The 24,998-nt window shown below is 45.5% G+C and overlaps 1 protein-coding gene across 3 annotated transcripts in view; it reads left to right on the forward strand.

The window, feature by feature from the left end:
- The window catches only part of LOC130356318 (tubby-related protein 1-like), a 218,649-nt gene that overhangs the window by 68,628 nt on the left and 125,023 nt on the right, over nt 1–24,998 (forward strand). For all 3 annotated transcript variants that reach the window (XM_056557640.1, XM_056557641.1, XM_056557642.1), the window contains exons 2-3: nt 2,581–2,686; nt 11,780–11,920. In XM_056557640.1, the coding sequence (XP_056413615.1) occupies nt 2,581–2,686; nt 11,780–11,920 (247 nt within the window). The remainder of the gene's footprint in view (nt 1–2,580; nt 2,687–11,779; nt 11,921–24,998) is intronic.

The following is a 24,998-nucleotide window of genomic DNA, read 5'->3' on the forward strand; positions in this document are numbered from 1 at the left end:
GATTGCGAAACAGCATAGGGGTAGTGCGGGTCCATTACATGTGAGTACATCAGCAGGTCTCTGTACTGGTAGTGACAAGCGTGTTTTCTTTTAAACTTCCAGGTCAGGGGACAGCAGGGTATTTATGGATGGCTAGGAGGTTTTGCCTTCGTACCTCTCCTATACCCCTCTCCCCTGCTAATAAAGCTGATCACACCACTTCTCATGACTAAGGGCTCAACAGCCCGAAACGCGTAGGCTATTGTCTCCTGTACCATATGCTATTCTGCATGTTGAATAAAGCACCGGATTTTACCTGCTACCATTGTGCCGGACCTCTTCTATTGTTTGTTTGCTGCACGTGGAGAGGAACGCCACCTCTCTGGTCGGAGCACTGGAGCAGCGGTAAGGGGGATCGAGCGGAGGACTTCACATATCCATGCACATTAGTACACAGTAATATATGGTGAAGTGCATATTGTATTGTTATGGCCTCTTGCACCTTTTTTCCTGATTGCTGCTGAATACTCCCCCCCCCCCCCCCATTTTTTTTAATTATGTTCTAACATTTATGTACTCTATTAAAGATTCATCTAATTAGCTATATCTCATTTGAGTTTGGTGATTTTTGATAGAATTCATTTCTTGTGAATTAGTATCATGACTCCCCTAGTATGAAGTATGAAATGTATGGAAGTAATGCAACCGTTGATTTGTCCTTATTAAATGTGAGGTTTCACATGTTAGGTGCATTTCCAGTAATCCTATAATCCCATTATTTTCCCATAATCCTCATACATTTCAAACAATTATTTGTGTACTCATCTGAAGTCCCTCAAGTCATTAGCATCATCATAACGGGGAGCAGTATTCACAGACAAAAACTTACACCATGTAAATCTAATACTTAACCCACCACCCTCTACCTCACCCTCTCTCCCCTTTTTGACTGGCTCTATTTCAAGCAAGCCTCTTTCCTAGCATTTACTCACTTTTCGGCCTCCTCCTGAAAGTGTACCTATCAGATAGCACAAAAAAAAAAAAATGATGTTACTCAGTACCTAATCCTGACCAGGTACATTTTTATGTCTCTATCACCTATATTTATTATAAAAATACTGCTTTTCAATAGCTCACAGTGTTAGAAATCCTCTCAGGGGAAGGGTGGTGGGAGGTGATTTGTGTGTCTGCTCATGCAGCCTTGTCCATGAGTCAGCTCTTGTTCATAACTCATGGACAGGCGGATGCTGCTGCAGGATTGGTTAGTGTCTCAATAGGTATTGGGACCCCTAGTGGTGGGATTTTCAGGAGGCAATTTCTTTATTAAGTATTCAAAACATTTTAAGCAACCACATTACAAAAGGTCTTGAATTTTCATCAGTAATAACATATGAAAAGCTTTTGGATATGACCATTTAGCCATTTTCTACCACATTCTTTAGACCCTGACTATCCATCCAACTCATCTTCTCCTCCGGGCAAACTAAAAAAATGTAATATGCAATTATACATGGTTCAGATTCCTGCAGGGAACAAAATAGAGAATTTCACGCCATTCTGATATAACCTTTTATTTTTATTTTTAGATGGAATGTGTTTCTTCTGTGTTTCCAATGCATAATCAGGAAATATGGATATTGTGTTGTTATTATTATGCATCACACTATTTTGTTCCCTTGACACTCTCAAAATAATGTCCAGGTCTCTAGCATTTAATACTTTCACTATTATTGTCTTGGATTGCTCCCTGGGTGCAGCAGGTGTAACAGGACCCTATGAGCCCTCTCAACAAGGAACACCTCAGATAAACTTGGTTGCCCTATTACTGTTACCAACCAGTCCTGCACAAAATTTATTGGATCTTTTCCCTCAACCCCATCAGGGAAACCAATCAAACCAAGTTGCCTCTGGAGCAATCATCTAAATCAATAATTTTTGCTCCAGATACTGATGTCATACTGATGGCAGATGTCACTTTTTTCATTTCCATTTTAACACTTGACATATTGTCTTCCAGTGTTGATACTCTTCCTTTCATCTCTTTGCAATAACATTAATATTTGTAAGGTTGTCTCTTATAATGGACATATTACATTTGTTAATTGCCTCCAATATTGTCTTTAAAGCTGGAGAAACTCCTTCCTCTGTGTGATCTCTTAAAGGGGTTATCCAGGAATAGAAAAACAACGCTATTATCTTTCAAAAACCGTGCCCTGTCTGTCTCCAGGTTGGGTGGGGTATTACAACTTGGCTCCATTCATTTCAATGAAACTGAGCTGCAGAACCACACCCAACCTGGAGACAGATAGGGCATGGTTTTTGAAAGAAATTATCTCTGTTCTTCTATTCCTGGATAACCCCTTTAATTGGGTGTTTGTGCTAGCCCTACTGCTTTCCCGTGTCCACAAATCTTCACGGCGGAAGGGGAGGGGAAGTTAAAAACTTGCTTCTAGTGAGATGAAAACGATTGAATAGTTTTGGTTTTTTTTTTCTGCATGGCATCCTCTGGCCAACAATCTTTAAAAAACACACTGACTTACTTCATCAGTACATAAATAACTTATATACAGTGTTTCTGACAATGCTTTGATTTCAAAATAGACTACAAAGCAGAAACTAGAAGCAAATGAGTCAAAGAATCAAAGAGAAAGCAAGAAGTCAAAGGCAAAAAAAGAAGATGTTACAGATTGTGAGCCACAATCTCAAGGTAAGAAAGTAATCTGAAAACTAGAAACAAAATACTATAAAATATCAAAAAACATAGTAACAGAGGAGTTTACCTAAAACTATGTATGATATTAATATAAAGTCTATCTAGCTTGGACACATGGAGGCTACAGTAAACTTGATTGAAAATAAAGCATTACTGTTGTGGTGACCCACGGTGGTATGGCGGGATCACGGGTGTAGCGGTGTGAGTGGTGGGATCAGCTGGTGTTAACCCCGAGGGCAAGATGTTGTTAACCCCTATTGTTGGTGACTCCAGTGTGGGTTTTAGGGTTCTGAAACACCACACGCCCGGATTCTCCGCTTTCCCAGTTACTAGTAGTGAAATGGGGGTCCACAACCAGTTATGGTAAAACGGAGGCTTTACTGAGTATAAAACAGATGGAATTATCTTCAGAGCTAAGGCCAGATTTCCCAAAGATGTGGCCAGGACTCAGAAGGACCTCGCAGCTTGCTGGAACAATATACTTGTAATTTATTTGACTTGAGACTGGACTTGACTATATGCAGGACCCTACTACTTGTAGTGACAGCAGACATAGAATTAAAGGGGTACTCCGGCGTTAAGACATCTTATCCCCTATTCAAATGATAGGGGATAAGATACCTGATCGCGGGGACCACCGTGATCTTGCACGCCGCACCTCGTTAGAATCAGCCCCCGGAGCGTGCTCGCTCCGGTTCTGATTACTGGCGATCCGCCCCCTCAATGCAGGCCTATGGGAGGGGGCATGACAGCTGCCACGCCCACTCCATAGGATTGCATTGAGGGGGCGGAGCGTGATGTCACACGGGGGTGGAGCCGTGATGTCACTATGCTCGGTCCCCGTTATCGCCAGTAATCAGACCTGGAGTGAGCACGCTCCGGGGGCTGATTCTAATGGGGTGCGGCGTGCAAGATCACAGGGGTCCCCAGCGGCGGGACCCCCCCCCCCAGATCAGGCATCTTATCCCCTATCCTTTGGACAGGGGATAAGATGTCTTAGCGCTGGAGTACGCCTTTAAGACTTACTGGAATGACTGTAGCTTTTGGGGTCTTCCAGATGCTGATCACTTGCACTGAGATCTCTGGTAGTTGCTGTGCTCAGTAAGGTAGCAGGTGGTAAGAGCTAAGAGAGTGAATTGTAATGGCCACCCCTTTATATAGTGGGGGGCTGGACTAAAGCCCATTGGTCAAACTGCAGGTCATAGGTTAAGCTGGTGCTCTCTGGGAGAACATGTGAAAACAAATCATGTGACTGCATAACATAATATGTGACAGACTTACATAGGTCCTTGTGACCTCCTACAGGTCCTCTGCACTACCTATACATAAAGATACTGTCTAGGCATTAAAGTGATATACACATGTCCTGTACTGGGACATCACAAACCCCCCTACTTAACACATGTCCTGTACTTGGACATCACAAACCCCCCTACTTAACATGTCGTCCTCGACGTAAGTTCTGTCAGTGTTGAGAAACGAAGTGGCTGTGGGGCCAGATGCAGTCCTGAGGCATTTTTGCACAAACGTCTATTTCAATCTGCTGAAATAACGAATAACATTAGAGTCTTTGTAAGAGTCCATACATGCTCTGACTTGTGGTTGAACTGGATAAACAATGATATATAACTAGTACATACAAGTTTTCTTTACTGGTAAGGACCTTTGACTATGCACTTACTGACTTACATAACAGTTTACTAGACATAACATGACATTTTGACTATGCACTAGACATCGTATACATGACTAGGCTTATGACTATGAATTACACATTGGCAGATTGGGTTGCCGGAGGCTCTCTGCCCAATGCCTTGGCTACTGGGGTCCCTTGGCATAAAAGCACATCTCCCCAGAACACTATTTTTAGTTTTCTCTAGACATTTTTATGCTAGACTCTGAATACATATAACATTTTGACATTCACATTAACTTTTATTGACTATGTGCTTTAGGTTCGTTTCAGGAGTACTTTCTAGCCAGGAAAGTATCCTGCGCACGAACACAAGAACATATGACATTATACACATTTGACATATGACTGTTAGTAGAATGTGTAATGTGAGTGATACAGTACTACTGTATGTGACTGAGGTATACTTGACTTGTGTATATATAACTATGTGTACATTCATTGTGTACACGACTATGTGTACTGTAGTGTACTATACACACTATTTTATACATGTACAAGATGCTGGTGACATGTGCTCCTCCCGACCGTATAATGAAAAACCCCTGTAAGGAGATAAACCGACATCAGAAATGACTGGACACATTGGGGGAGTTTTATCAAGACCTGCCTAGAGAAAAAATTGCTGAGTTGCCCATAGTGTGGTAGCTTGGGGGGTGTAGGGTATGGGGAGTGTAGCTGTGCAGGTAATTAAGGGTGTTTGTTAACCCTTGCTATTCGTGACGCCAGGGTGAGGGCTCCTCAATAAAGCTTTTCCTACCGCCGCCCTTCTCATGAACGATAGGGAGGTAGATGATACTGAGTTTAAGTAGATAGTAATAATGGATTGTCCACAACCGGAAAGCTTCTGCAAACAGCGTTAACTTTACTGAAGTTTTTCTGTATACTTCAACAACATAACAGTCTCTCATCAATACAGCTTCCTTTTGGAGATTGACAATGGTTGGGAGTTTAGCTTTAAGAGTCTCTAGACTATTGTGCTGCTCCACTGGCTTTAGAGAATTAGTTGTGTTCCAGTAGTTAGGCTAGTATTAGCAGGAATTAGTATAAGACTCACGATTTTTGGTTCTGTGAGGCCGTAGGTTTTGAGGCCTAGTGTGTCGTTGAAAGTTGCGTAGTACACCGTCCTGTTAGTCCGGCATCCACAAGAGCAGCAACCCAAGAGAGCGATAATTGGACGCAGCTCCCTTATATGGGCAGGGGCTGGACTAAAGCTAATTGGTCCATATGGATGTCAATCACCATTACAGAGAATGCTGGGTATCACGTGACCCAAGGACCTCCTAAGGTCCTACAACATACCATAGAGGTTACTAACTTGGTCACATGACTGAAGGTCCTGCGACGCTGAACAAGGTAAGTACTATACAGTCCTATATAATATAGATAGAATTACTAATACATACATAATACATTTATTAACATACAAGTTTAACTTAAGGAGAGGCGACTAGGGGCTGTCCCACCTGAGAAACCCTACCTGAACGTAGTCACTCTGACTTTGGAGACCTCTACACTAGGTACTGGATGCAATACGGTACCGGGACACCACAATAGCAACCAATCAGATTGCTTCTTTAATTTTCACAGGCCTCTTTAAAAATGAAAGAAGCAATCTGATTGGTTGCTATTGGCAACTCAGCAACTTTTCCTCTGGATAGGTTTTGATAAATCTCCCCCATTGACTTTTAGTGTACAATAACTTTATACATTTTATTTGACATTGATATAGGACCGTCACATTAGGACCACAATAATGAACCAAAATATATTACTTCAGAGTTCATGAACTGCTCAGTTGTCCATGTACATAAGGAGTTCATGGTTCAATCAACTCAGGGTCCCCATCCTGAGAAGACTGGAATGCAGCTTAATAGAATCTCCTACATCAAGGAGTCTCTCTGCTGATGTTGGGCACATTACTTACTAAGGTTGGTTGCAACAGAAGACCTTTTCTTGACACAGTCTTGTCAGGCACAAATCTTGAACCCTTGCAGGAACCTGAAACAACAAAATGTGCTACTGCACGACAGTCAGTCTTGCAACCAAGTCTGGTTATTTTCTGTACACAAGTTACTTAAACAACCTTTTTTCTTTCCCAGTCTCCCCTACCAGGTGGGGTTCTAGGCTGTGAGATGTACCTAGGGTTGCGAGACTGGGCCCCTTGCATGAGGTCCACATGGGTATCCCAGGACACATGGGGCAGGTTGGAATTGGTGATGGTGGGGTTGACAGTAACCACCACCTGCACTGCACTGGCTTGCACCACAGAGGGATAACTAGTTGGTGCCTGCTCTTCAGGCTAAACCTCCGCCACTGCAGGAGTAGGCCCAGGCACTTTCGTGGGTACCCATTTGTTATGGATATTGAAATGGTGTGTTTTTACATCCATTATATTCCATTTAGTATAAATTTCCCTGCCCCCGCACTCTCAAGTTTAGTTTCACATACAGCCACAGTAGGCGGGGCTAAAGAACCTGTTTTTCCACATCATGTGAGGAGAGCAGGCAGACACTAGGCCAAAGGGGTGGGGCATTAGGAGATTTAACTGAAAACCATATGGCCCTCTGTCTCTTTTCCTTTTGATCTTCCTTGAAGAAGGGAGCATCTCCTGTTCTTTAGCCTGGGATGGATAAGTATATTGATTGTGCCATTTCTACACTAAATATTCATGTATCACTTGGGTAGATTTATGCTAGTTTGCTAAACATAGAGAATGTACTATTGTCTTAATGCTTGTATGTATGTCTTATTTGGTTTAGCTAATGAATGTTTTATTAAATGTTATCAACTTTGCTGGTTACCGAGTGATTGTTAATTTGGTGGGTATACACAGTTGGTACAAGACATTTCTGCCAAAATACCTTGTACAATTATTTCATAGTTGTACAAAACTTAATCAGTGTTTCTGGGTGTTTTACAAACATATTTAGGACCTATAAATTTAGCCTGAACTTTCTGTTTCATATAGTTGGTGGCCATTTTGGGGACTAACAAAGAAAGCGCATGGTCGGGGGAGGGGCATGTTTGTTTTACTCTAATTCTAAAATCACAATTGGTGTAGTCAGCAGGATTTTCCACAATAAGTGGAGCTGCAGACAGGATTATCACCCTAGAACCGCAACACCATTGGTTAGGCCAAACCTCCTTGACAGCTGGAGTAGGCCTGGGTACATGAGTTGGTGCTCGGTGGTCAGGCCAAACCTCCTCGCTTATAGGAGTAGGCCTGGGCACATCTGTACTGGAACGTCGACTTGAGTGACTTTGGTACTTGGGATCCATTGCTGGTGGATCAAGATACTCCTCCCGGACGACTGCTCCTTTAGCACTTGGAGGGAGGAGCCAAAAGGAATCTGAGTCCCAATCTTTAGAGGGGAAATAGGCAAATGGGATTTGAGTAGGGTTTACTGGTCTGGTGATAGCAGCTGCCCATTCCCCTCGCAAGCTTTTCACTGGGGTGTATTCAATAATCTCCCCACTCTTTAGAGAGTGTTTTTCTGGGGGGAGATATTCTCTCTGTACAGCTCTCCTGTTGGCAAGGAGAACATCTTCATGGTGACAATCCATGATGGTGCCGAATCCCCGGACACGGTCAAATTTAATCACTGTAGCGCGTCGGCACCTGAGGGATGGCTCACCCTCTTGGGGTTGCTCCAGTCGGCAGTTGTACAGTACCTCTAGCTGCTTCGTGTCCTGCTGCTGCTGTCTTTCTTCGAATGGAAGCAGCTTCGGCCCGTATCTCTGCAGCTTCTGGACCCTCAGTTCCTTGATCCAGCTGCCACTTTGGCAACTCTTTTGGCCTTTTCGGATTGGTCTGGAGGGACTGAGGGTATAGACTTCCCGGGCAAGGGAAGTAGATGCTCCCGCATGTATCTGATAAGACTCGGCTCATCGCCGAACAGCCACTTAGGGAGCCGTGGTGATGGTGGACGTACTGATGGCTGTGATGACTGCGAACATGCTATAGGCTCTGGGGCCTGGGGTACTGGCTCAGGGCTGGAGGAGGAGGGAGTAGAGAAATCTACTCTTTGGGACCGGAAGTGACTCTAAGCAGTGCATTCTCTTCATCTCCCCCCCCCTCCCGGCAACAAGGGGTGGACCATTTTGGTCTGGACACCACAGCATTGTTTCCACACCCAGGGGCGGGACGCTGGTTCTGGCGGGAACCTATGGCGCGCTTTTCCAGCACATCTTTAACGCTTGCAGGTACAACAGATATTTTGGCGCGCAACATGGCTTCTGTTCTAATCTTGCACATTGTAAATCCAACTTTTGCAGATTTCTTCACCACAGACAATACTTTAATTTTCACCTCCCCCACTATTTCTTCAGTGCCAGCACACAAACTTATTTCAATGACACAGTCCTGGACACTTTGCTGGCGCACACTTTTTTGCAAAGGTATGCAATTTTCAATTAGACACAGTTCAGACTTAGGGGGTAGGACTTGCGGAAACTTGGCTTCGGCACATACCTGCATACTGTTAATGGCTGGCCTGACTTGATTTGACTGGGTGGCTGAGTGGTTAAGGCACACACCGGGATCCTGTTCTTGACGCCAAGATTGTGGTGACCCACGGTGGTATGGCGGGACCAACTGTGTAGCGGTGTCAGTGGTGGGATCAGATTGTGTAAACCCTGAGGGCAAGATGTGGTTAACTCCTTGTGTTCATGATGCCAGTGTGGTTTTAGGGTTCCGGAACACCACATGTCTGGATTCTCTGCTATCCCAGTTACTAGTAGTGAAATGAGAGTCCACAACCAGTTATGGTCAAGCGGAGGCTTTACGGAGTATAATACAGATGTAATTATCTTCACAGCCAGATTTCCCAGAGAGGTGGCCATGACCCAGAAGGACCTTGCAGCTTGCTGGAACAATATACTTGTAATTAATTTGACTTCAGACTGGACTTGACTTGACTATATGCAGGACCCTACTACTTGTAGTGAAAGCAGACATAGACTTAAGACTTACTGGAATGACTGTAGCTTTTGGGGTCTTCCAGATGCTGATCACTTGCACTGAGATCTCTGGTAGTTGCTGTGCTCAGTAAGGTAGCCGCCTCTTTATATAGTGGGGGGCTGGACTAAAGACCATTGGTCAAGCTGCGGGTCATAGGTTAAGCTGGTGCTCTCTGGGAGAACATGTGACAACAAATCATGTGACTGCATAACATAACATGTGACAGAATTACACAGGTCCTTGAGACCTCCCACAGGTCCTCTGCACTACCTATATGTAAAGATGCTGTTTAGGCATTAAAGTGATATACACAACATTATGAAACAATAGGGGGAGACCTTGCAGGGGAGCTCCAAGGTCGCTGAGGGACTCAACCTGACAGAGTCTAAGGGTAGTACAGGACCATGTCCTGTACTGGGACATCACACTATCATTTTTATAAACTATTGACATGTCGTCCAAACATGTCAATAGTTTAGATAGTACGGGGTTGCAGTTCGAAGATCTGAGCTAAAGCTGTGTGAAGCACACGGACTATAAAAAAAAAAGCATCATTAGAATCTGGGCAATTGGCCAGGAAGTAAAGCACACTGCCACATACTTCACCTGGCTATAACTCACGTTTTACAGCGGGTCTCCGGACTGACACCCGGCGTAATCTAAATTCATGACCTGTAAAAAGTTGGGCAGGTTTTTATTTTTCATTACATCATTATGATATCGGGATGTTTTGGGCGTGATAGCACCCAGACTGCCTGCTTGGATTGCCCCTTGGATTACAACAAATTGACTATATACCGTATATACTCGAGTATAAGCCGACCCGAGTATAAGCCGAGACCCCTAATTTCAACCCAAAATCCCAGGAAAAGTTATTAACTCGAGTATAAGCCTAGGGTGGGAAATACCTCATCCCCCCCTGTCATCATCCAGACCCGTCATTAACATCCTCATCATCATCCCCTTGTCATCATCCCACACATCCCCCCTTCATCATCCCCTTATCATCCCGCACATCCCCCCTTCATCATCCCCTTATCATCCCGCACATCCCCCCTTCATCATCCCCTTATCATCCCGCACATCCCCCCTTCATCATCCCCTTATCATCCCACACATCCCCCCTTCATCATCCCCTTATCATCCCACACATCCCCCCTTCATCATCCCCTTATCATCCCGCACATCCCCCCTTCATCATCCCCTTATCATCCCACACATCCCCCCTTCATCATCCCCTTGTAATCATCCCCACCCCCCTTCATCATCCCCACACCCCCCCTTCATCATCCTCTTCTCATCATTCGCCCTCAGTGGTCTTCAACCTGCGGACCTCCAGAGGTTTCAAAACTACAACTCCCAGCAAGCCCGGGCAGCCATCGGCTGTCCGGGCTTGCTGGGAGTTGTAGTTTTGAAACCTCCGGAGGTCCGCAGGTTGAAGACCACTGCGGCCTTCAACATCATCCAGCCCCCCTCTCACCCCCTTTAGTTCTGAGTACTCACCTCCGCTCGGCGCTGGTCCGGTCCTGCAGGACTGTCCGGTGAGGAGGTGGTCCGGTGAGGAGGTGGTCCGGGCTGCTATCTTCACCGAGGGCGCCTCTTCTCCGCGCTTCCGGCCCGGAATAGATGCGTTGCCTTGACAATGACGCAAATGACGCACCTCTGCGTCGTTGTCACGGCAACGTGACTATTCTGAGGCCGGGCCCGAAGCGCTTAGAAGAGGCCTCCCCGGTGAAGATAGCAGCCCGGAACCACTATCCCACCGGACCACCTCCTCTCCGGACAGTCCTGCAGGACCGGACCAGCGCCGAGCGGAGGTGAGTACTCAGAACTAAAGGGGGTGAGAGGGGGCTGGATGATGTTGAAGGCCGCAGTGGTCTTCAACCTGCGGACCTCCGGAGGTTTCAAAACTACAACTCCCAGCAAGCCCGGACAGCCGATGGCTGCCCGGGCTTGCTGGGAGTTGTAGTTTTGAAACCTCTGGAGGTCCGCAGGTTGAAGACCACTGCGGGTGGGGGAGTTCACTCGAGTATAAGCCGAGGGGGGTGTTTTCAGCACGAAAAATCGTGCTGAAAAACTCGGCTTATACTCGAGTATATACGGAAAACTTGGTGGTTCTTACAGTAGGCTAAAATGCTAATAAAAAAAATAGCATTACAATAGCTTGCTACAATGGTGCTTGCAGAGTATCATTCTTTTATTGAGAATAAAAATAAGTTTTATAGTATGTGGAGTGAATTTTTTATAAGCTGCTAATAAAAAAATTGATAGAAAAACAAATGAAGGCCATTATTTACTGACCTAGAAAAAAAAAATTGGGAAAAAGCAATGATGACAATGGATAAGAATCTCAATCACAATTTGTATAATATTGAAAAGAAAATTATTGCATTCTTTAGCTTTATATTTCTTTCAACTTTTTACTTTACAGTTACAAAAAAATTAAAAAAGAAAAAAGGCGAAAACAATGAAGAAAAGGTGGTGAAAAAAAAAACCAAGGAGTCCACTGAGGAAAAGAAGGAGGCAACATTGTCAAACTTCAGTGCCACTAAAGCATCCAAACAGAAACCTGGTGAGGCAAAATTGTGTTCTGAATAAGTGCAAAGAGATCATTTTGACATATATTTTAAAAGACGTGTAAGATTATTGACATTGGGAAGCATAGAAGGATGTACATGTAGATTGTTGATATAACTCATTAATGTTATGCTATAGCATAGCACTGAACCAGGGGCGTAGCTAGAAACTACAGGGCCCCGATACGAAAAATTGTCCTGGCAACCCCCCCCCCCCCCTCCCCCGACGACCTGCTTCCCCAATCCCTGATGACTCCCTTACTCGACCTCAGTCGCACAAAGATATCAGTGACTACAGCACTAATGAGACACAGTCAGGAGAATATACAGTGATATAAGTGACTTACAGGCAGGGCCAGACTGGGACCAGAAATAGGCCCAGGCAATCTAAAATAAGCAGCCCATTTTTATGGTGAGGGTCTGACCAATGAGACCCCCACCAATCACCTCAGTTCAAGTGGCTATCCAGCTGTTGCAAAGCTACAACTCCCATCATGCTTAGAGAGCCTCAGATATTATGGGAGTTGTAGTTTTGCAACAGCTGGAGAGACACAGATTGGGGTACAGCAACACCCATCATAAATAGAGAACTTAAAAGTTACTACAGCTTTTATGGGACAGTCAGGAGAATATACAACGATATCAGTGACCTGAGTGATGTCTTCTCTGTCATCTTTCCTTTTCTTCTTTATCTGGTCCAGACGTCTGGACTTCTTCCAGCTCTATCTTCTCTGCAGAGTCTGACGTCCTCTGTATGAAGATTATATTTCTCTCAAATCCTCTACCCCCCTGAATATAAGATTGCCAACCACTGTACCCCCTGAATCAGGGGCGGACATATCGCCTGTGCAGCCGGTTCAGCTGCACAGGGGCCCAGCGTGTGCGGGGGCCCGCCCTCACACGCTGGGCCGGTCCTACCATCGGACCCAGTGGACAGGGCCGCCATCAGGGGGTAAACCCATACACTTGTATGGGGCCCGGAGCTTCAGGGAGGCCCGGACGTCCCTGTACTTTTTTTTTTCCGGCTAGTCAGTGAGTGACTGCGACTGTCACTCACTGACTCCTGGCTGGGTACCCGTCAGAACTATGACCGGGCCTCATAGTCTGGGGGGCCCGCAGGACTATGAGGCCCGCCCTTTCTAGGGCGCGGGCCCCTTAAGAAGTACGGCAGGGCCGGACAGGCCAGGGGCCGATGGTAGTCAACGTGCCCCGCGCAGGCACGCACGTCTACTCCAGTCACCTGACCTGTCCCGGCGCGATCTCCAGTCCAGCAGCCTCCCGACGGATCCTCCCCGTGCAGTGACACTCTGACAGGAGCAGCAGCTGCACCGAACCCCGGCAGGGTAAGTGAACGGGGGGGGGGGGGGGGGTGGATGGGGGCTATGTTGTTTGCAGACTACAATGGTGATGAGAGGTGCAGGGGAACTTTTGCTTGGGGTGTTATAGGGGTGATGAGAGGGGGGGGGGGTTATGGGGGTAATGAGAGGTGCAGGGGGTGTTATGGGGGGATGAGAGGTGCAGGGGGGTGTTATGGGGGGATGAAAGGTGCATGGGGAGGTTATGGGGGTGATGAGAGGTGCAGGGGGTTATGGGGGTAATGAGAGGTGCAGGGGGGTGTTATGGGGGTAATGAGAGGTGCAGGGGGGTGTTATGGGGGGGATGAGAGGTGCAGGGGGGTGTTATGGGGGGGATGAGAGGTGCAGGGGGTGTTATGGGGGGATGAAAGGTGCATGGGGAGGTTATGGGGGTGATGAGAGGTGCAGGGGGGTTATGGGGGTGATGAGAGATGCAGGGGGGGTTATGGGGGTGATGAGAGATGCAGGGGGTGTTATGGGAGTGATGAGAGATGCAGGGGGTGTTATGGGGGTGATGAGAGATGCAGGGGGGTTATGGGGGTGATGAGAGGTGCAGGGGGGTTATGGGGGTGATGAGAGATGCAGGGGGGGTTATGGGGGTGATGAGAGGTGCAGGGGGGTTATGGGGGTGATGAGAGATGCAGGGGGGGGTTATGGGGGTGATGAGAGATGCAGAGGGTGTTATGGGAGTGATGAGAGATGCAGGGGGTGTTATGGGAGTGATGAGAGATGCAGGGGGTGTTATGGGGGTGATGAGAGGGGGGGTGTTATGGGGTGATGAGAGGTGCAGGGGGGGTTATGGGGGTGATAAGAGGTGCAGGAGGGTGTTATGGGGGTGAAGAGAGGTGCAGGGGGGTGTTATGGGGGTGGTGAGAGATGCAGGGGGCATTATAATAGTGATGAGGAGAGGTGCGGGGGTTATAGTAGTGATGAGGAGAGGTGCGGGGGTTATAGTAGTGATGAGGAGAGGTGTGTGGGGGGTTATAGTAGTGATGAGGAGAGGTGTGTGGGGGGGTTATAGTAGTGATGAGGAGAGGTGTGTGGGGGGGTTATAGTAGTGATGAGGAGAGGTGCGGGGGGGGGGGTTATAGTAGTGATGAGGAGAGGTGCGGGGGTGGTGATGAGGACACAGAGGATAAGAGGTATTATATTTAGTGGGTATAGTGTGTGGCAGGATTATATTTAGTGGGTACAGTGTATAGCAGTATTATATTCAGGGTACAGTGTGTGGCAGGATTATATTTAGTGGGTACAGTGTATAGCAGTATTATACTCAGGTTACAGTGTATAGCATTATTATATTCAGGGTACGGTGTGTGGCAGGATTATATTTAGTGGGCACAGTGTGTAGCAGTATTATATTCAGGGTACAGTGTATAGTATTATTATATTCAGGGTACAGTGTATAGCAGTATTATATTCAGGGTACAGTGTGTGGCAGGATTATATTTAGTGGGTACAGTGTATAGCAGTATTATACTCAGGTTACAGTGTATAGCATTATTATATTCAGGGTACGGTGTGTGGCAGGATTATATTTAGTGGGCACAGTGTGTGGCAGTATTATATTCAGGTTACAGTGTGTAGCAGGATTATATTTAGTGGATACAGTGTATAGCAGTATTATATTTAGTGGGTACAGTGTACAGCAGTATTGTATTCAGGGTACAGTGTCTGGCAATATTATATTTAGGGTACAGTGTGGGGCAGTATTTTATTTAGGGTACAGTGTGTGACAGTATTTTATTTAGGGTACTGTGTGGGGCAGTATTATATTTAGTGGGTACAGTGAATAGCAGTATTATATTTAGTGGGTACAGTGTATGGCAGTATGCTATTCATGGTACAGTGTGTGGCAGTATTATATTCAGGGTACAGTGTGTGGCAGGATTATATTCAGGGTACAGTGTGTGGCAGGATTATATTCAGGGTACAGTGTGTGGCAGGATTATATTTAGTGGGTACAGTGTATAGCAGTATTATATTCAGGGTACAGTGTGGGGCAGTATTTTATTTAGGTTACACTTTCTGGCAAGGTTATAATGATTACTGTCTTCATGCAGAGGATGAGGATCTGCTGACAGTGAGGAGCCAATGATGTCTGGATGTCAGACTCTGCAGAGAAGATGGAGCTGGGGGAAGACCTGGTCTCTGGACGAGATGAAGAAGAAAAGAAGACGTCACTCAGGTCACTGACATCATTGTGTGTTCTTATGACTGTCCCATCAGAGCTGTAGTCACTTGTAAGTTCTGCAGTGATGATGGGTAAAACTGTGTCCAATCTGTGTCTCTTCAGCTGTTACAAAACTACAACTCCCATTGCCTGAGGCTCTCCAGACATGATGGGAGTTTTAGCTTTCCAACAGCTGGAGAACCACTTCAACCGAGGTGATCGGTGGGGGTCTCAGGCCTTGAGTTGTGTAAGGGGCCCCGAAATTTCTGATGGCAGCCCTGCCAGTGCACATATGACAGGGAAACCAGTCTTGCCCAGTCACTAAACTGCTACTTACATCTGCCCATGGGGACTTCCTGGCTGAGGTGCGTGCAGTGAGTGACGTCATCGCAAGCACCTGGACGCTGACGTCCAGCGCAGAGCGTGCGATGATGTCACTTATAGCACGCACCTCTGCCAGGAAGTCCCCATGGGCAAATGTAAGTAGTGCAGGCCAGGTAAGAGTGTGTGGGTGAGTGAGAGTGTGTGTGTGTTTGTTTGTTGGGGTTATGCTGCGCTACCTTATGTGGGGAATCTATGCTACCTAATGTGGGGAATATATGCTATGCTACCTAATGTGGGGAATCTATGCTACCTAATGTGGGGAATATATGCTATGCTACCTAATGTGGGGAATCTATGCTACCTAATGTGGGGAATATATGCTATGCTACCTAATGTGGGGAATCTTTGCTACACTACCTAATGTGGGGAATATATGCTACGCTACCTAATGTGGGGAATCTATGCCATGCTACCTAATGTGGGGAATATATGCTATGCTACGCTACCTAATGTGGGGCTACGCTACCTAATGTAGGGAATCTATGCTACGCTACCTAATGTGGGGAAACTATGCAATGCTACCTAATGTGGGGAATATATGCTACATAATGTGGGGAAACTATGCCACCTAATGTGGGGAATCTATGCTACCTAATGTGGGGGAACTGCTGCCTATCTAATGCAAATTAATGTGAGTTGCAGTGCAATTTTATGGCATATTACTTTTTTTTTGGGGGGGGGGGGCCCAGGCACATTCTTTGCACAGGGGCCCTCTGTTGTCTGTGTCCGCCCCTGCCCTGAATATAATACTGCCAACCACTGTATCCCTTGAAGATAATACTGACAACCACTGGATCCCCTGAATATAACCCTGCCACGCACTGCACCCTCTAAATATATTATCGCCACACACTGTACCCCCTAAATATAATACTGCCACACTACCGTCTGAATATAATGCTGCTACTAACTGTACCCTCTGAATATAATACTGCCAACCACTGTACGCCCTAAACATAACCCTAATAGAAAGGTAGAGACAAAAAAAGAAGGTGAGCACCTAGTGCAGATCAATGAGGACAATGAATAACTAGGAAAGTTGGGAAAGAATGGCACCTTACCTATATGTGCTATGCTCAAAGCATAACATCTGAGAGCGCATAGTAATGTAATAGGTCCTCAGCCACCTTGTCCCTCTGGTATATGAGCATTTGGTCACTGGTGAAATGTAGTCTGGAACCGGACAGTGGAGATCACTGAACCAGGGAGAAAAATGGGACTCTTCTTCAGGCGCTGAACCACAGGATCCAATATTCTTATCACACATGCATTTGATAAGACTACTGTCATTACAAACACTTCTGGGTAACTGGGACCGGGACTCCCGCAGAACCAGTACCGGACATTATAAAATAGATAAAAGTTGAATAATATCAAAATATAGAATATATATATATATATATATATATATATATATATATATATAAAACACTTAAATAAAACCCATATAGATACATTGCACATAACAGAGAGCAACCTCATTAAGTAGAATAGTAAAAAAAAACACAGCTGGAGGCAATTACCAGCACCCCCCTGAATATAATACTGCCAACCACTGTACCCCCTGAATATAACCCTGCAACGCATTGTACCCTCTAAATATATTATTGCCACACACCGTACCCCCTGAATTTAACACTGTCATACACTGTACCCCCTGAGTATAATACTGCCACCCACTATACTCCCTGAATATAATACTGCCATACATTGTATCCCTGAATATAATACTGCCACACGCTGTACCCTTTGAATATAATACTACCAAACACTGAACCCCTGAATCTAATACTACCACACACTGTCCCCCCTGAATATAATACTGCCACACACTGTACCCTCTAAATATATTAATGCCACACACTGTACCCCTGAATATAATACTGGTACACACTGTACCCTCTGAATTCTGCCTCACACTGTACCCCTGAATATAATACTGGTACACACTGAACCACCTGAGTAAAATACTGTCACACACTGTAGCCTCTAAATATGACCCTGCTATACGCTGTACGCTGAATATAATATAAATCTTCCTCCCGGTTCCTTTGTTCCACCCCTTTCTTCCCTCCTAGATTTGTAAGTTCTCTTCATGCTCCCTGAACCCCCCCCCCCCCCCCAGACCCCTAACTCCTCTCCAGGCTCCTTTGCCTCCCTCCCCGGTCCTCATCATCATCATTACACCCCCCTCCCTGGTCCTCCTTCATCATCATTACATCTCCTGCCCCCCTCCTGCTAATTATCATTACACTAACACCGTCATCCCACCAACCCCCCCCAATCCTCAGTCTCCTCCTCATCATTACACAACTGCCCCCCGGGTCCTCCTCCACCCTCCCCCACAACCCACCGCGCCCACTTCCCAATCCTCTGTCTTCTCATGATCATTACACAACCACCCCCTTCTCCTAATCATCATTACACCAACACAATCCCCCCCAACCCCCCTCCCCATGGTCCTCGGTTTATTCATCATCATTACATAAACCCCCTCCTCGGTCCTCCTCATTTTCATTACAGAAGCAACCCTCCCCCCCCTTTTGGTCCTCCTCCTCACCATCATTAGACAACCCCATTACACCCCCCCCCCACCCCGGTCCTCCACATCATCATTACAAAACACCCTCCCCCCCCCTGGTCCTTCTTTTCATCATTACACCCCCTGCCACCACAGTCATCTGTCTCCTCATCATCAATGTAATAACATTCCGTCTCCACCCGCCCCCCGATTCTTGCTCTCCTCAAGCTGCAGTTGGAGGCAGGAGAATCTATTGTTCCTGTCACTGCCGGGGATTGATGTCACGGGATCAGAGGCTGTGAAACATCAGGGGCTTGGAGCAGACGTAAATCCCTGGATCGACGTTCTGTCCCTATAAATCTAGTATCCATAACCAGCGATGTTATTATTCTCCAAAAATGCATCCAGACCCCTTTTAAACTCTTTTACAGAGTTCACCATGACCAACTCCTCAGGCAGAGAATTCCACATTATCACTGCTCTTACAGTAAAGAATCCCCATCTGTGCTGGTGTAGAAACCTTTTTTCCTCTAAATGTAAAGGATGCCCCCTTGTTATATACAGTCCTGGGTATAAATAGATCACAGGAGAGATCTCTGTACTGCCCCCTGATATATTTATACATAGTTATTAGGTCTCCCCTAAGCCTTCTTTTTTCTAAACTAAATAACACTAATTCTGATAATCTTTCTGGGTACTGTAGTTCTCCCATTCCCCGTATTACTCTGGTTGCCCGTCTTTGAACCCTCTCTAGCTTCACTATATCTTTCTTGTACACTGGTGCCCAGTACTGTACACGGTATTCTATGTGTGGTCTGACTAGTGATTTGTACAGCGGTAGAATGATTTCCTTGTCGTGGGCATCTATGCCCCTATTGATGCACCCCATGATTTAATTATAGCCTTGGCAGCAGCTGCCCGACACTGGTGACTACAGCTAAAGACTCCTAAATCCTTTTCCATGTCAGTCGTCCCAAGTGTACTCCCATTTAATACATAATCCCAGCCAGATTTTTCTTCCCCATGTGCATTATCTTACATTTATCAGTGTTGAACCTCATCTGCCACTTCCCAGCCCAAACCTCCAACCTATCCAGATCCATTTGTAACAGTGCACTGTCCTCTATAGTCTTTACCACTTTACAGAGTTTAGTATCATCTGCAAAGATTGCAACTTTACTATTCAATCCCTCTACAAGGTCATTAATAAATATATTAAATAGAACAGGACCCAAGAGGGACCCCTGTGGTACCCCACTAGTAACAGTCACCCAATCAGAATAAGTACCATCAATAACCACCCTCTGTTTCCTATCACTGAGCCAATTACTTACCCACTTGCATACATTCTTCCCCAGCCCCATCCTTCTTATTTTATGTACCTTTTTTGTGGCACCGTATCAAATGCTTTGGGAAAAATCCAGAAATATGACATCCAGCGATTCCCCCTGGTACAGTCTGGAGCTCACCTCCTTATAAAAGCTGATCAGGTTAGTTTGACAGGATCGATCCCTCATAAATCCATGCTGATATGGGGTGATACATTTATTTTTATTAAGATACTCCAGAACTGCATTCCTTAGAAAACCCTCTAACAATTTACATACAACGGAGGTTAAACTAACAGGTCTATATAATTCCCGGGGTCACCTTTTGATCCCTTTTTAAATATTGGTACCACATTTGCCATGCACCAGTCCTGGGGAACAGCCCTGTTACTATAGATTCCCTGAATATTAAAAATATGGGTCTGTCTATTACATTACTTAATTCCTTTAGAACACGGGGGTGAATGCCATGTGAATGTGAATTTGAGGGTCTTTATGTTAGAAATGCCCCATAATGAACCCATTATGAAAACTGGACCCCTTAAAGTATTTAAAATGACATTCAGAAAGTTTGTTAACACAGTGTTTCACAAGAATAGCAGCAAAGCGGAGGGGAAGGTTCAGAATCTCCTTTTTTTTACACTAACATGTTATTGTAGCCCCATTTTCTTCATTTTTACAAGGGGTAAAAGGGGAAAAAGTCCACCAAAATTTGTAAACCAATTCCTCCCGAGTAAGGAAATATCTCACATGTGGATGTAAATTGATCTACGAGCGCACTAGAAGGCTCAGAAGGGAAGGAGCAACAATGGGCTTTCGGAGAGCGAATTTTGCTGAAATGGTTTTTGGGGGTCGTGTCGCATTTAGGAAGCCCCAGTCAGGGGCCATGTACTTTTTCAAAGCCCCCATGCTGCCAGAACAGTGGACCCCCCACATATGACTCCATTTCGGAAACTGTACCCCTCACAGAATGTAGTAAGGGTTGCAACTCCTGAGCCCTGTTGTGCGCCTGCAGAACACTTTGCGTCCACATATGGGGTATTTCTGTACTCCAAATTTCGGGGTCTTTTTCTCCTTTTTCTTGTAAGAATGAAAAGTTAGGGGCAACACCAGCATGTTAGTGGAAAAAAATTTTTTTTTACACTAACATGCTGGTATAGACCCAACCTTTTTCTCTTCATAAGAGGTAAAAGAAAAAAAGGCCCCCCCAAATTTGTAACGCAATTTCTCCCGGGTATAGAAATACCCCACATATGGCCCTAAACTGTTGCCTTGAAATATGACAGGGCTCCGTAGTGAGAGAACGCCATGCGCATTTTAAGGCCTAAATAGGGATTTTCCTAGGGGAGGACCCAGATGCAAGAATTACACTTGCCTCCACCACCAAAAACTATGTTTCACAAACAGGGGGCCTCCAGCTGTTGTAAAACTCCCAGCATGCCTGGACAGTCAATGGTTGTCCAGCAATGCAGGGAGTTATTTTGCAACAGCTGGAGGCTCCTATTTGGAAACAGTGCAGTACATGACATTTTTTACTTTTATTGGGGGGGGGGGGGGGGGGGCTGGGTCACTGTATAAGAGTGTGTTTTACTCTTTATTTTGTGTAGTGTAGTGTTTTTTGGGTACATTTCTACTGGCAGGGGTTTACAGTAAGTTTTCCGGTGGGAGTTTCAGCTGTGGCGGAAAATTTGCTGCATTTCAAACTTGCAGCGGGAAACACTCTGTTAACCCCTGCCCATGTGAATGTACCCTGTGCATTCACGTTGGGAGGGAGGGGGAGTGCGCACAAATCTCCAGCTGTTGCAAATCTACAACTCCCAGCATGCACTGACCATGCATGCTGGGGGATGTAGTTTTGCAACAGCTGAATGCACACTGGTTTTCAACATTTTCCCATTAGTGTGCCTCCATCTGTTGCAAAACTACAACTCCAGACATGCACTAATATCCAAAGGGCATGCTGAGAGTTGTAGTTATGCAACAGCCTGGAGGGGAACAGTATGGAGATCCCTGTATAGTGGTCTCCAAACTGTGGCCCTCTAGATGCTGCAAAACTACAACTCTCAGCATGCCCAGACTGTCCAGGCATGCTGGGAGTTGTAGTTTGACAACATCTGAATGGCCAAATGTTGCCAAACTACAACTTCCAACATTCCTGACTTTCTGGGCATGCTGGGAATTGTAGTTTTGCAACATCTGGAGGGCCACAGTTTAGAGATCACTGTATAGCAGTCTCCAAACTGTGGCCCTCTAGGCCCCAACCAGACTCTCCAGGCATGCTTGAACTTGTAGTTCTGCACCATCTGGAGGGCCAGATGTTGCAGAACTACAACTACCAGCAAACCTGGACTTTCTGTGCATGCTTAGAGTTGTAGTTTTGTAGCATCTGGAGGGTCACAGTTTCCAGACCACCATACAGTGGTCTCCAAACTGGACCTCCAGATGTTGCAAAACTACAACTCCCAGCATGCCCAGACAGCCAACAAAACCCAGCTGAATTCAGATTTGGCATAAACAACATTAAAGCATGGATACATCCTGCCTGGTTTTAAATTGTTCTTGCTGGTGGTAGTGGTGTAGTGGCAAAGGGGACATTTGTTTTAGTGCACTTGGGCACACTTGGTCCCCTTATTAACAATTGAGGATTGTTTTAATGCAGCATTCTTCTTGAGACAAAGAAAGAGTACGAATCAGCTCACCCCTTGGCCCACCACACGAGCACGAAGAATGGTGTGGACTACACCCGAACAATGTAAAGCAAGAAGATGAAGGACTCCAGCTCGATTAACAGATCAAAATGCCATCTTTATTTCTGGACGCTACATGGATCACAGGTGAGACAGGATGTGACGCATTTCGGCCAGGTGCTGGCCTTACTAATACCAAATGTAAGGCTAGCACCTGGCCGAAACGCGTCACATCCTGTCTCACCTGTGATCCATGTAGCGTCCAGAAATAAAGATGGCATATTGATCTGTTAATCGAGCTGGAGTCCTTCATCAACATTCTTCTTGAGTATTGTTGCTGACCATGTCCATCCCTTCATGACCACAGTGTACCCATCTTCAAATGGCTACTTCCAGCAGGATAATTCACCATGTCACAAAGCTCACATCATATCAAACTGGTTTCTTGAACATGACAATGAGTTAACTGTACTCTAAGGCCATCACCTTTTTGATGACTTTGCTGGTGTTCATTCAAGCAACACTGCAAAATTCATCACAGAGACAGAGAGACACATTGCGAAAGAGAGTAAAACTAACCCCAAAATTATCTTTAAAGCGCAACTGTCATGAAATCTGGGTGCTATAACCTGCACACAGCCTTTGTACTGTGTGCAGGTGGTGGGTATAGCAAGGTTTTTACCTAATATTTTCAGGCTTTCATGACCCCCAAAAATGCTTTTGATCAAAGCCACTGACGGTCGGATAGGCGTGGCTTTGATCAAAAGCATTTTTTGGGGTCATGAAAGCCTGCAAATATTAGGTAAAAACATTGCTATACCCACCACCTGCACACAGTACACAGTACAACATAAATGGTTGAAAAGGTTAAAACTGAAAGTGTTGGCCCTTTAAAAAATAATGAGGGAGGAATTATAGAGAGTTACATGGGGCCATGTGCCTTTCTTAAAGGGGTATTCCAGGCCAAAACTTTTTTATATATATCAACTGGCTCCGGAAGGTTAAACAGATTTGTAAATTACTTCTATTAAAAAATCTTAATCCTTCCAATAGTTATTAGCTTCTGAAGTTGAGTTGTTGTTTTCTGTCTAACTGCTCTCTTCTCTAATGACTCACGTCCAGGGAGCTGTGCAGTTCCTATGGGGATATTCTCCCATCATGCACAGCTCCCAGCACGTGACATCATCATTGAGCAGTTAGACAGAAAACTTCAGAAGCTAATAACTATTGGAAGGATTAAGATTTTTACGTCATTTACAAATCTGTTTAACTTTCCGGAGCCAGTTGATATATATAAAAAAAGGTTTTGCCTGGAATACCCCTTTAATGGACTGAGTGGACCAGGCCCTTCACAGAGCCGGAGAACTCTCGAGAAAACACACACCTTGAGGTATGTGCAGCATATATGTAAGTGTGGAACGTGTGCATGGCTGCAGTTGGAGATACACGTTGGATACATTGACAGAAGGAAGACCTCTCTGGCCAAAGCACTCAGCATCACAACCTCCACTGTGTGAACTTTACAAGGACCCACAGAGCTGGGAGCCGGAGACCCATCTGAACCCTGGCTTCTCCTTGTTCAATGTACTGCTGCCGGAGCACTGTCTACAAGAGAATGCAGTTCACTGTGGTAGACTTCCCTTGCCATGCCTCCCAACCAGGGCCGGTTTTAGGCTTAGCGTGGCCCTAGGCAAAATCAAAAGAGGGGCCCCAAAAGTCGTAATAGTGCACTAACCAGATTTGCACATTTTTGGTCCATAAAAATACCATAAAATACCATAAAAAATATCTTAAAAAGCAATTGAAAAGTCCCATCAAAACAAAAATGGTACCGATAAAACTACAAATCACAGCGCAAAAAATGACCTCATACATCCCCATATACAGAAAAATAAAAGAGTTATAGGGATCAGAATAGTACAATTTTATATTTTTGTATAATTCCCCCACATTAGGTTGGCAGTATAGTTCCCCCACATTAGATAGGCAGTATAGTTCCCCCACATTAGGTTGGCAGTATAGTTCCCCCCACATTAGGTTGGCAGTATAGTTCCCCCACATTAGGTTGGCAGTATAGTTCCCCCACATTAGGTTGGCAGTATAGTCCCCCCACATTAGGTTGTAGTTCCCCCACATTAGGTAGACAGTATAGTTCCCCCACATTAGGTTGGCAGTATAGTTCCCCCACATTAGGTTGGCAGTATAGTTCCCCCCACATTAGGTTGGCAGTATAGTTCCCCCACATTAGGTTGGCAGTATAGTTCCCCCACATTAGGTTGGCAGTATAGTCCCCCCACATTAGGTTGGCACTATAGTTCTCCCACAATATATTGCAGTTCCCCCTAATTAGGTTTGCAGTATGTTCCCCCATATTAGGTTTGCAGTATAGTTCCCCCACATTAGGTTGGCAGTATAGTTCCCCCCCCACATTAGGTTGGCAGTATAGTTCCCTCCCCCCCCCCACATTAGGTTGTAGTTCCCCCACATTAGGTTGGCAGTATAGTTCCCCTACATTAGGTTGTAGTTCCCCCACATTAGGTTGTAGTTCCCCCACATTAGGTAGACAGTATATTTCCCCCACATTAGGTTGGCAGTATAGTTCCCCCACATTAAGTTGGCAGTATGT

Source organism: Hyla sarda, chromosome 2, assembly GCF_029499605.1.
Source record: "Hyla sarda isolate aHylSar1 chromosome 2, aHylSar1.hap1, whole genome shotgun sequence".
Lineage (NCBI taxonomy): Eukaryota > Metazoa > Chordata > Amphibia > Anura > Hylidae > Hyla > Hyla sarda.